This window comes from Loxodonta africana, chromosome 7, assembly GCF_030014295.1.
Source record: "Loxodonta africana isolate mLoxAfr1 chromosome 7, mLoxAfr1.hap2, whole genome shotgun sequence".
Lineage (NCBI taxonomy): Eukaryota > Metazoa > Chordata > Mammalia > Proboscidea > Elephantidae > Loxodonta > Loxodonta africana.
In genome coordinates, this window is record NC_087348.1 from 83,178,053 (window position 1) to 83,191,630 (window position 13,578).

The following is a 13,578-nucleotide window of genomic DNA, read 5'->3' on the forward strand; positions in this document are numbered from 1 at the left end:
TAAATAACCAATGCCTTTGATTGGCGACCTAAATAAAGAACAAAACTCTTAAGATGAGATTTCAAATTATTTAAGATCATTTCTAATTTTGGCTTGTCCCTTTATGCCTGGAGTTCCTCTACCGTATTACCTAGCTCTACATTGAAAATAAAACTAGAAAGCATAAAGTAGCATTAGAACATTCAATAGAAAATATAAATGAGGTGAGCATTTATAATTTCATCTTTCGCTTAATTGACTGGAAAAAAATTAAAAAAAAATACAGCCACTGCTTCTATAGTATTTTCTTAATTTTTTAAAAAATAAATATAAAGTACATCCACAAAAGTGAAAAAAAAATAATTGTAAAGCAATACCTATGTAACAACCCCTAGGTGAAGAAATTAATCATTGCTAACATTTAAAACTAGGAGTCCCTGGGTGGCAAAAACAGTTAAGCACTGGGCTAGTAGTTGAAAGGTTGGAGGTTTGAACCCACCCAAAGGCACCTTGAAAGAAAGTCCTGGCAATATACTTCTGAAAAGTCACAGCCTCGAAAACCCTATGGAGCACAGTTCTACTCCGACACCCATGGGGTAAACATGAGTTGAAGTCAACTCAACAGCAACTGATGATTGGTTTCAGCATCCAAAAATCCATGTTTCGTATTATTATCACTCCTCCTAAGGTAATCACTGTACTGACATTTAATGTAATTATTTCCTTGTTTTTCTCTATACTTTTACCACCTAAGCATACATCAATCAAGTGTATTGTTTTGCCTGTTTATGAATGTTATATAAATGGTACCATTTAATGTATATTCTTTTGCGTTTCTTTTCTTGTGAGTTACATCCAGGTTATTGTTAGTGCCTCTAGTCTATTATAAATATTCTGCAGTTTGCTTGTTTACTTTCTGGGTTGCTCCACTTAGACAGTCGCTACTCCCATGTGGAAGCATTGATCTGATACTAATATTACCTTCACCTGATGAAGGAATGAGCTTCATTCTGTGATTGGGTTAGGAGGCCCATTTGGCTTTCAGAACAAGTGGTATCCTTACACTTAAACAGTATTAAAAAACTACAGGTGATGCTTTGCTCTTCATCTACCACGTCTACATATAATTTCTAAAATTGCCCAGAATCCAAGGCAGAAATCAGTGACTACTGTCAGGTCCCCACAGAGATTTACCATGAAGGTCCAGAAGTAACTAGAGAAATTGTATTGGTAAAAAAAAAAAAAAAAACTTGGAGGATTTAATCCATACTCACTACATTGAATCACTAATCATAAAATGATAAAAGAAAAAAAGATTCTTAATTCAAGAAATAAAAACTGAAAATGAAAGGTAGGATGAGTACTGACACATGTATGTGCTCCATATAGTAAGTTTCTGTATCTGTTAAATGATAAATCTAAAAAAAAAAAAAAAAAAAGACTGGAGCAGAGAATAGTAACTGTTGCCATCCTGCGTGCAAGGCCAGAAGGTAATATACAAGGTGCAGGCACTGGGTTTTTACTGGGTTAGATTGTGTAAATTTTATTTATAGTGGGCAATATTTTTTAACATGAAAACTCCTAAGAAGTGTACCCATAAAGTTAATAGAAGTAATAAATAAGTGCATTTAGCAAGATTTTAAGATACAAGATGCATGTAAAAATTATTTGTATTTCTATATACTGGAGACATGTCTGGAAACTACCAAAAAAAAAAAAAAAAAAGTTTTGCTGCAGAATGCGAAGATCTAAAACACTTAGATACATATTTTTTATTCACTAAAATAAAATATTTGCAGTAATTCTATATTGAAAATTACCAATTATTGAGATTAATTAGGCAACATGAAAGAAATAGAGACTTATACTTTATTCATGGATTAGAAATCTCAATATCATTAAGATGTCTCTTCTCCTTACACTGATCTAAAGATGCAAAGTAGATGCAATAAGAATCTTTGCAAACATTTTTTTTTTGCCATCAATTTGAGAAGGTGATTCTGTAATTTACATGGAAATTCAAAGGATTTAGAGCCAAAATAATCTTAAAATAAAGATTTTATTTTGACTACTTACATTATCTGGCATCGACTTAATATAAAGCTATAATAAATTATAATTAATTAAGTTATAATAAACACATGGAATTTTTGCCTAGAGTTAGTTCTAGAAACAGCATTCAGCATTCTTGCTTTTTCTTCCTTATCTCTTATTCTTTCCCAAGTCCATTGTGAATGTTGCTCTCCCAACTCCATTGAAAGTATTTTTCCTAAATTTGCCAATGTCTGGATAATACATCAAGTATCTCTTAGTTAGCTATATGTTAGAAAAGCTAGAAATTAGGTGATAGAAATTTGAGGAGAAAGATATGTGCATAATTCTTTCTTAGAATTTGTCATTTGGTTTTTGGATTAAGCAGTAGTCTAATTGATTTTCCCTTATTACTAAAAATTTGAAGACAGGTATTTTGTTTATCTTCAAGAGTACTTGGTGTGATTTCTTCACATATGGGATTCATATTAAAATTGCTTTTTGAAAGAAAAGAAGGATAAACAGGTGGAAGAAAGGGCTAAAGATAAAGATGGATGAAACGTTTGTCAAAAGTCCAATAACCTGCTCATTGCTCAACATGCTCAACATGCTAGAGCTTGGAAATGTCCACTAGAATTGATCACACTGAGGCTATTACTGCCTTTACAAAAACAATTTAAAGAAAATAAAAAGGGGAAGAATGAGACTGAGGGAACTCAGAGATAAATGGCGATTGGAGAATAATTATGAATACAGATTTTTCTTCCAGAAGTAACTCAGGAAAAGAAAGAAATGTTTGTTTGAATAGAATGGCAATTCATAGAGACAGGTCTGAATTTTAGTGGACTTTAAATGTTTGCAAACATGGCCCAAAATAAAGGAACTCAGCTAATAAATTAAGACTTGTGTATATGAATTTCTGTGCAGTTAGTCTATACAGAAGAAGAATAGGAGGGAATGGGGAGATACCTGCAAGTGTAGACATTCTTTCTGAGATTTTAGTATTGTGGATAAACCCAAGAGGGCTGACGTAAAATCTTCTGAGTCTCTCAGGGTTTTGGTGAGTGGCTGGAAAATCCCTCATCCCATGGCCATAACTCCTCCTCCTTTCTCACATACTCATTAGAGAATATTAATATAAGTGGCTAGCTGCTTTCTTCTCTAATTTGAGCTGAAGAAATATCTGGTGTGTTGCTGAATACCAAAGACCTTGCTATGGTGTTTTGCTGGAGGATGAACACACTAACATGTTCTCTGACAGAGCTTTGGAGAAAGGAGAGTGTCAGGACTGCAGAGATAAAAGAATAGTGTGAAAGACTATCCAAGAGTATGTTCACAGTATAATATTCGCAGATGATCCCAGCATCTACCAAATGATTAGAGTTCATTGCATTGAGAAGGTGCTGTTACAGAATGTGCAGACAGAAAGAAGAGGCTTTGTAGAACACAAAACATGAGGGATTGAGACTGGAATCCCAGGAATAGAAAAGATTTGATGACTTGAAAGTATATGACCACCTGGAAACACACTTCAGGCATCTGGTAAGAGTAAAATCAGCTCTCAACAACCACGGAGGAGTTAGCGTCACTATTTCAAAGTTCACTCCCATAATTTGTCATTACCAGCTTCTACGATCACAATCCCTCCATGCCACTAACCAGGGACTCAGTTGTTTACATACTTTCCCACATGCCAGCCCACCATCTGTACCACTCAGATAACTCTCACCTGTTAGCTCCTGTGTCGGACACTGTGATAACCCTGTGATATCTCAAAGGATACCTATTCTACTTTTGATTGACTTTGGAGAAGAAATACTTTGGTTCTATTAGAAAGAGTCAATGATCTGTGGGTGGGGAAGTCATAGAATTGAGCACGAAGAACACGTCTGTGGAAATGCCAGTACTTGGTTGACAGGCTATCCTAAATGTATGTTGGTGGATACAGCCTTCCTCGCATAATATAACCCCTGCTGACTTCATTCTTTCATTTAAATTTAACAACATAAAACCAAAGCTACTTCCTTTATTGCTTGCATACGTGAAGACATTCAATACATGGCTAGCTGATTTAGAAGCTTGCTGACATGATTTGAAAGCAGCTTTATTAGAGTCTAGGGAAGCATGAAATAACCCAGCTCTATTCTTTACAGAATCACAAATATTTCTTTAACGGATGGCTTTAGGATGTCTTAAAACTAAATATGTATTTTTTTTGTGATTTTGATTAGAGAAGAGCACTCAAAGATGATATAAAAAGCCAATATTTCAGAAAAATCACTCATCAGTAAAACCAGGAAGAAATTAACTTTTCTTCATTTGTTCTATGGTCGTTTTCTGAATCATTTCTGGTACCCCAAAACCTTATCCTCTGTATTTTCTCTCTAGTTCTTCTTTGGCATGTTTGAATAAGTTCATTCATCACTCTTGTGTTCTCTAAGTTGTTTATGTCTGAGCTCACAAATGATACAAGCTTTCAAGTATATCTGTATTTTGTTTAGAAACAATGGATAAATCTCAGGCAAATGATAGCTCTGAACAGTTTAAACCCAAGAATCAGGTCTTTATTATGGCTTAGTTAACTGTTCCCCCATTTTTCTCTAGCCTGTAGTTCTCTTGGAATGAGTCCTCTTCCGTGTGCATTGCTGCTGCCCATTCTCTTGCCTCCCACAGATTCCTCTTCTCTAGGTATTATGTGATATGCATTATAAAATTTCATCTGCTTATGCTTGCTATTTTAAGTACACAACTAACTTTAAAAAATTTAGCTGTTAGAACTAGAAGCAAAAGCAAAGACAGCTTTCCCAGAAATTTGAAAACTAACAGGGAACCCTGGTCTAGACTAGTTAAAGAACATAAACTTGGGATAATTTTTCTAAAGCTTCTTTTCAGCCTAACAAGCTACAGGTGATATTGATAGGTATAGGCATATAAATATCTTATGCTCTTGGGTATCAGCTTGTTGGAGTCTGGGAGTTTTCTGGTCCAAAGTGACAGTTCCTGAGTTATAGAGAATTGATAATAATAGACTGCTAGAGAGTAGCTGGAGCCCTGGTGGTATCGTGGTTAAGAACTCTGTTGCTAACCAAAACGTTGGCAGTTCAAATCCACCAGCTGCTCTTTGGAAACCCTATGGGGCAGTTCTACTCTGTCCTATAGGGTGACTGTGAGTCAGAATTGACTCAATGGCAAAGGGTTTGGTTTTTTTTCTAGAGAGTAGCTGGAATGTAGGCTATGGAACGATTTGTCAAAATCATTAAAATTCAGTTCTCGAGCAAAATAACTCAAAAATTTGGTCAATAGGCCTGGAAGAAAAATAACAGAAGTTCAGCAGTTTAGTCAGTTAATCAGATTATTTTGTTGGTTCTAAATACAGTTGCCCTGTCGTGCACATTATATCTTACAGTGACACAGTGCTTGTGGATGTCTTCCTTGAAACAGGGATGGCATGACTCTATGGATCTTTGTTTTCCCATCAATAATATGAATGAGTTGGGTGATACGCTCATAAAGTTCTACCAAAATAAGACAGACTATTAATTATGCTGCCTTTGGATAAAAATAGGAAGTAGAAGAGAAACAGTAGCCCTGACTGAAATATTTCTTTTGTCTACATCAGAAGGTCCAAGGACACCATGTCCATTTCCAACATCACAGTTCTCATGCCCTCTGTGTTGACACTAGTAGGGATCCCAGGCCTAGAGTCTGTGCAGTGCTGGATTGGGATTCCATTCTTTGCCATGTACCTCGTTGCTATGATTGGAAACTCCTTGCTTCTGAGTGTCATAATATCAGAACACAGCCTCCATGAGCCCATGTACATTTTCCTAGGAATGCTAGGAGCCACAGATATTGCACTTGCTACCAGCATTACACCCAGGATGCTTGGAATCTTCTGGTTTCATATGCCAGAGATCTACTTTGATTCCTGCTTGCTTCAAATGTGGCTCATCCACACATTTCAGTGCATCGAGTCAGGCATCCTGCTGGCCATGGCCCTGGACCTTTATGTTGCCATCTGTTATCCACTGAGGCACGCCGCCATCTTCACCCACCAGCTAGTCACCCAAATAGGTACTGTGGTTACACTCAGGGCTGCCATTCTTGTAACCCCATGCCTAATACTGATAAAGTGTCGGCTTAAGTTTTATCATACAACCGTCGTCTCCCACTCCTACTGTGAACATATGGCCATTGTGAAACTAGGGGCAGAAAATGTTCGAGTCAGCAAGATCCTCGGTTTGTTTGTAGCTTTCACAGTAGCAGGGTTTGACCTCGTTTTCATCACCTTGTCCTACATCCAAATATTTACCACAGTTTTCCATTTGCCCCAGAAGGAGGCGAAGTTGAAAGCATTCAACACCTGCATTGCTCACATCTGTGTCTTCCTCCAGTTCTACCTCTTGGCCTTCTTCTCCTTCTTCACACATAGGTTTGGTTCTCATATCCCGCCTTATATCCATATTCTCTTTTCCAGCATTTATTTGCTGGTCCCTCCTTTTCTCAATCCACTTGTCTATGGTGTAAAGACCAAGCAGATCCGCAGTCATGTGGTAAAAATGTTCAGTTCTTAAAATCCATGCTAATTCATACATTCATGTTTCTTTGTTCAACAATAATCATCTTTCAAAACAAAACAAACCTCCGCATTATTTGAGATGCTTGGGTTTTCCATTTAACTACTTCTTGAAATTAAAGCACCATGAAAGCTGGTTTTTAGATCATAACTTATATCAGCTATCACTCAATATCGAAATGCTACCTGGGTATTGCAAGTAAGAAACATAGAAAGGTCAACATAATGACTATATATCTCTTCTTTGTCCCTTTCATTTTTGGTTCCTGGTATCTCAGTCATTAAAAAAAGAATGAAACTAAGTAGATCTTAAATGTATTCTTATTCAAAAGCGCTTTATGAATTTGATGAGATAATAAAGTCTAAACGTTTAAACACATTTCCAGAGTCATTCAGGAAGTTAAAGCACAAAGCACAGGATCACTCAGTTGTTCCACCTTTCACATCAGTACTGTTTCTACTGCCTCTACCATTTTCTTATATAATAATTCTGCAAATGTTATCAAGTGCCTAAAATATTTTAAATATTATGCCAGAGGTTAGTGTTACGGTGATAAAATCAACACTATGCTTACATTTCATGGATCTTCTTTTATGGACCTAAATTCCAAGAAGAGAGGGAAAAAAAAATTGTAGAGGTAAGAATGAGATGTATTATTTGCAAAGAGACTGATGCACAGGAATCTGAGAGCAGTCATAGTTGTTTTTGTTTCAATATTTTTTTTTGTTTTTTTTGTTTTTCTGATTCTTTAGGAATGAGGAGGAGTAATGAATAAGTAACCAAAGATCTAAGTATCCACCATACCAAGATAGATGATGGAGAAGTTGTAAACTAGAAGACATGGATTAAGGGAATTCCAGTTTTGTTTTTTTTTTAATATTGTTTTAATATAGGGTACAATTTTGGGACAGAAAGAAATATGGCGGTGAGGAATGGCCATGAATGCTTTGAAAAGTTGGTTTGACTTTATTCTGAATGCTATAATGTGTCATTGCAGGGTTTGCCTACTTGGGAACTACAGTGCAATGAATTACTGAATATGGCCCTTCTTGTGTTGGTCTCTGTAACTCCCACCAAATGGATGGATGGGACCACGTTAATAAGATATATAAAACCCTAACAAAGGGAATAGTCAGTTTTTGCCATTGGGCTAGACTTAAAATGAGCCATCCCAGAGGCAGAAGGAGAGAATTTCACTACCACCAAGGAAGAGCCAAAAGCAGAGCACATCCATTAGGCCCGGGATCCTTGCTCTGAGAAGCTTCTAGTGCCAGGAATCCAAGAAAGAGAGCTGTAACAGTGAAGATGGTGAGCAGTGGTGGCAGAGAGGTAGTGGCAGGAGAGATAGGCAGGAGTTGGTGTAGTGGGCTTCCAGTACACGGAGTGAGAAAGCTGAGGGCCTTTGGGCAAGAGGCTTGCTAAGGGAGTAGGGTGCCTCCAGGCCCTTGGTAGAGCTAGGCTTGCCGGCCCATGGAGCTGGAGCTAGAGCTGAGCACTTTCAGGTAGAGGCTTACTGGTGAAGTGGGGTGCTTCGGAGCACTTACAGGCAGAGGTAAAATAGCTTTGTAACATTTGCCCAATCAAGGCAGAGGCCAAGGGGCCAGAGAGACGCCTGCCTGTGGGCATGGCTAAAAAGGCAGTGTCCTGGTGGAAGAACTGTATCCTGAGCATTCCTGAATCTGAACTGTAACCTGTTACTTCCCTGATAAACCCCGTAATCGTTAGTATTGTCTGTGAGTCCTGTGTAGCCATTGAAATGGATTACCAAACTCAGCAGAGAAGTACAGAGTACTGTGGGAGGGAAAGTTAGTGTCAGAATTGGTAAAGATGGAAGAAAGACAAGGCATGTCTGACTTTGTCTTGTAGGAATCAGCCTTGGGCTGTTGATCTTGACTCTCCTTCCCCCTGGAAAGTTAGAAGAGTTCAGACTCTGCCCCCATGCCATTTTTACACAATGCATCAGCACACAGTTCGAGTGAATATAAAACATGTGTCCAGTATATTAAAATATTTATATTTACTTTATACTGAAAATTACAAAACATCACAGAGAGACATTAGACAAGACCTAAAGATACAGGCATACTCCGTTAATGGATTGGAAATCTCAATATCGTTAAAAAGCTAATTCTTAAATTGACCTGAAGGCTCCAAGTGGTCCAAAGTAGAACTCTAATTTTTTTTTTCCATGAAATGAAAAGCATGATTAGGACCTGTGAAAAGAATCCAGCATCTAGTTCGAAGGGGCTGCTTTCATCCAAATATAGGACAGCTGGAGCAGCAATATAAACAAATAATGATGATAATGGAATATAACCCACAGAACAAAATTATTTTCCATGAGTCCATACAAATATGAATAAAGCAATACATAAATAAAAGATGAAGTGAAAACTTCCTTATAGTATAGTTTCAACAAGTGTAATAAGTATAGAAGGAATACGGTAAAAGTTTGGTGATGAGCAGCTCACAACATAATGTAAAATTATCTCCCCACATATTGCTTATGTATTACAACTAGAAAAATTGAACTTTACAATGAAGAAACCTGGATGACATTCCATTAAACAAGTGCTCAAAATTAACATCAATAATATTAGAATGCAGAGGCATCCTATGTTTCCTGATATGATGAACAGAAAGGTCACGGTATTCTGTAAGACTCAAAACAAAACAACAACAAAAATAACCTGAACCTCATCATGAGGAAATGTCAACAGAACCCAAATGATGGACATTCTAAAAAAAAGTTGCCTTCCAGTGGATTCTGACTCATTACCACCATATAGGACAGAGTAGAACTGCCCCATAGGATTTTCAAGGAGCAGCTGGTGGATTTGAACTACCAACATTTTGGTTATCAGCTATAGCTCTTAACCACTGCACTACCAGAGTTCCAAATAATAAATAGATGCGTTCTTAAAAAAAGAAAAAGCCAAGATCAAGAAAGAGGAAAAGGTGATGAACTGCTACAGATAAAAAGAACCTCAAGAGAAATGAAAATTAAATGAACTTCGTGATCCTGGATTGGATTCTGGACAAAAGAAAATGTAGCCATAAAAGTCCTAATTGGAACATCTGTCTGACTCTGAATATGGACTGTGGGTTAGGTACTATTTCAAAGCTGAAAGTCCTGATATTGGTTTTTTTTTATTTTTAATTAACTTTTATTGAGCTTCAAGTGAACATTTACAAATCAAGTCAGACCGTCACATATAAGTTTATATACACCTTACTCCGTACTACCACTTGCTCTCCCCCTAATGATTCAGCCCTTCGAGTCTCTCCTTTGGTGACAATTTTGCCAGCTTCCAACTCTCTCTATCCTCCCATCTCCCCTCTGGACAGGAGATGCCAACACAGTCTCAAGTGTCCACCTGATATAAATAGCTCACTCTTCATCAGCATCTCTCTCCTACCCACTGTCCAGTCCCTTTCATGTCTGATGAGTTGTCTTCGGGGATGGTTCCTGTCCTGTGCCAACAGAAGGTTTGGGGACCATGACCACCGGGATTCCTCTAGACTCAGTCAGACCATTAAGTACGGCCTTTTTGTGAGAATTTGGGGTCTGCATCCCACTGATCTCCTGCTCCCTCAGGGGTTCTCTGTTGTGCTCCCTGTCAGGGCAGTCATTGATTGTGGCCGGGCACCAACTAGTTCTTCTGGTCTCAGGATGATGTAGGTCTCTGGTTCATGTGGCCCTTTCTGTCTCTTGGGCTCTTAGTTGTCGTGTGACCTTGGTGTCCTTCATTTTCCTTTGCTCCAGGTGGGTTGAGACACATTGATGCATCTTAGATGGCCGCTTGTTAGCATTTAAGACTCCAGATGCCACATTTCAAAGTGGGATGCAGAATGTTTTCATAATAGAAATATTTTGCCAATTGACTTAGAAGTCCCCTTAAACCATGGTCCCCAAACCCCTGCCCTTGCTCCGCTGACCTTTGAAGCATTCATTTTATCCCGGAAACTTCTTTGCTTGTGGTCCAGTCCAGTTGAGCTGACCTTCCACGTATTGAGTATTGTCCTTCCCTTCACCTAAAGCAGTTCTTATCTACTAATTAATCAATAAATAACCCTCTCCCACCCTCCCTCCCTCCCCCCGCCCCGTAACCACAAAAGTATGTGTTCTTCTCAGTTTATACTATTTCTCAAGAACTTGTAATAGTGGTCTTATACAATATTTGTCCTTTTGCCTCTGACTCATTTCGCTCAGCATAATGCCTTCCAGGTTCCTCCATGTTATGAAATGTTTCACAGATTCGTCACTGTTCTTTATCAATGCATAGTATTCCATTGTGTGAATGTACCACAATTTATTTAACCATTCATCTGTTGATGGACACCTTGGTTGCTTCCAGCTTTTTGCTATTGTAAACAGAGCTGCAATAAACATGGGTGTGCATATATCTGTTCGTGTGAAGGCTCTTATTTCTCTAGGGTATATTCCGAGGAGTGAGATTTCTGGGGTTGTATGGTAGTTCTATTTCTAACTGTTTAAGAAAACGCCAGATGGATTTCCAAAGTGGTTGTACCATTGCACATTCCCACCAGCAGTGTATAAGAGTTCCAGTCTCTCCGCGGCCTCTCCAACATTTATTATTTTGTGTTTTTTGGATTAATGCCAGCCTTGTTGGAGTGAGATGGAATCTCATCGTAGTTTTAATTTGCATTTCTTTAATGGCTAATGATCGAGAGCATTTTCTCATGTATCTGTTAGCTGCCTGAATATCTTCTTTAGTGAAGGGCGTGTTCATATCCTTTGCCCACTTCTTGATTGGGTTGTTTGTCTTTTTGTGGTTGAGTTTTAACAGAATCATATAGATTTTAGAGATCAGGCGCTGCTTGGAGATGTCATAGCTGAAAATTCTTTCCCAGTCTGTAGGTGGTCTTTTTACTCTTTTGGTGAAGTCTTTAGATGAGCATAGGTGTCTGATTTTTAGGAGCTCCCAGTTATCTGGTTTCTCTTCGTCATTTTTGGTAACGTTTTGTATTCTGTTTATGCCTTGTATTAGGGCTCCTAAGGTTGTCCCTGTTTTTTCTTCCATGATCTTTATCGTTTTAGTCTTTACATTTAGGTCTTTGATGCACTTGGAGTTAGTTTTTGTGCATGGTGTGAGGTATGGATCCTGTTTCATTTTTTTGCAAATGGATATCCAGTTATGGCAGCACCATTTGTTAAAAAGACTATCTTTTCCCCAATTAACTGACACTGGGTCTTTGTCAAATCTCAGCTGCTCATATGTGGATGGATTTATATCTGGGTTCTCAATTCTGTTCCATTGGTCTATGTGTCTGTTGTTGTACCAGTAGAAGGCTGTTTTGACTACTGTGGCTGTATGATAGGTTCTGAAATCAGGTAGAGTGAGGCCTCCCACTTTCTTCTTTTTCAGTAATGCTTTGCTTATCCGAGGCTTCTTTCCCTTCCATATGAAGTTGGTGATTTGTTTCTCTATCACGTTAAAAAATGACATTGGAATTTGGATCCGAAGTGCATTGTACGTATAGATGGCTTTTGGTAGAATAGACATTTTTACTATGTTAAGTCTTCCTATCCATGAGCAAGGTATGTTTTTCCACTAAAGTAGGTCCTTTTTAATTTCTTGTAGTAGTGCTTTGTAGCTTTCTTTGTATAGGTCTTTTACATCTTTGGTAAGATTTATTCCTAAGTATTTTATCTTCTTGGGGGCTACTGTGAATGGTATAGATTTGGTGATTTCCTCTTTGATGTTCTTTTTGTTGATGTAGAGGAATCCAAGTGATTTTTGTATGTTTATCTTATAACCTGAGACTCTGCCAAACTCTTCTATTAGTTTCAGTAGTTTTCTTGAGGATTCCTTAGGGTTTTCTGTGTATAAGATCATGTCATCTGCAAATAGAGATAATTTTACATCCTCCTTGCCAGTCTGGATGTCCTTTATTTCTTTGTCTAGCCTGATTGCTCTGGCTAGGACTTCTAGCACAATGTTGAATAAGAGTGGTAATAAAGGGCATCCTTGTCTGGTTCCCATTCTCAAGGGAAATGCTTTCAGGCTCTCTCCATTTAGAGTGATGTTGGCTGTTGGCTTTGTATAGATGCCCTTTATTATGTTGAGGAATTTTCCTTCAATTCCAATTTCTCTGAGAGTTTTTATCATAAATGGGTGTTGAACTTAGTCAAATGCCTTTTCTGCATCAGTTGATAAGATCATGTGGTTTTTGTCTTTTATTTATATGGTGGATTACATGAATGGTTTTTCTAATATTAAACCAGCCTTGCATACCTGGTATAAATCCCACTTGGTCATGGTGGATTATTTTTTTGATATGTTGTTGAATTCTATTGGCTAGAATTTTGTTGAGGATTTTTGCATCTATGTTCATGAGGGATATAGGTCTGTAATTTTTTTGGGGGTGATGTCTTTACCTGGTTTTGGTATCAGGGAGATGGTGGCTTCATAGAATGAGTTAGGTAGTATTCCATCATTTTCTATGCTTTGAAATACCTTTAGTAGTAGTGGTGTTAAGTCTTCTCTGAAAGTTTGGTAGAACTCGCAGTGTAGCCATCCAGGCCAGGGCTTTTTTTTGTTGGGAGTTTTTTGATTACCGTTTCAATCTCTTTTTTTGTTATGGGTCTATTTAGTTGTTCTACTTCTGATTGTGTTAGTTTAGGTAGGTCGTGTTTTTCCAGGAATTCATCCATTTCTTCTAGGTTTGCAAATTTGTTAGAGTACAATTTTTCATAATAATCTGATATGATTCTTTTAATTTCAGTTGGGTCTGTTGTGACGTGGCCCTTCACGTTTCTTATTCGGGTTATTTGTTTCCTTTCCTGTATTTCTTTAGTCAGTCTGGCCAATGGTTTATCAATTTTGTTAATTTTTTCAAAGAACCAGCTTTTGGCTTTGTTAATTCTTTCAATTGTTTTTCTGTTCTCTAATTCATTTAGTTCAGCTCTAATTTTTATTCTTTGTTTTCTTCTGGTGCCTGATGGATTGTTTTGTTGCTCATTTTC

General features: G+C 37.7%; 1 protein-coding gene across 1 annotated transcript; it reads left to right on the forward strand.

The window, feature by feature from the left end:
* Positions 1 to 5,645: 5,645 nt before the first annotated feature.
* On the forward strand, positions 5,646 to 6,670 carry LOC100675048 (olfactory receptor 52A1-like). The gene has a single exon (XM_003421485.3). The coding sequence runs from the start codon at positions 5,646 to 5,648 to the stop codon at positions 6,582 to 6,584; it is 939 nt and encodes a 312-aa protein (XP_003421533.2). The 3' UTR covers positions 6,585 to 6,670.
* Positions 6,671 to 13,578: the final 6,908 nt, after the last annotated feature.

Coding starts and splice junctions, on each gene's coding strand:
- LOC100675048 (XM_003421485.3), top strand. CDS start 5,646: ATGTCCATTTCCAACATCACAGTTCTCATGCCCTCTGTGTTGACACTA.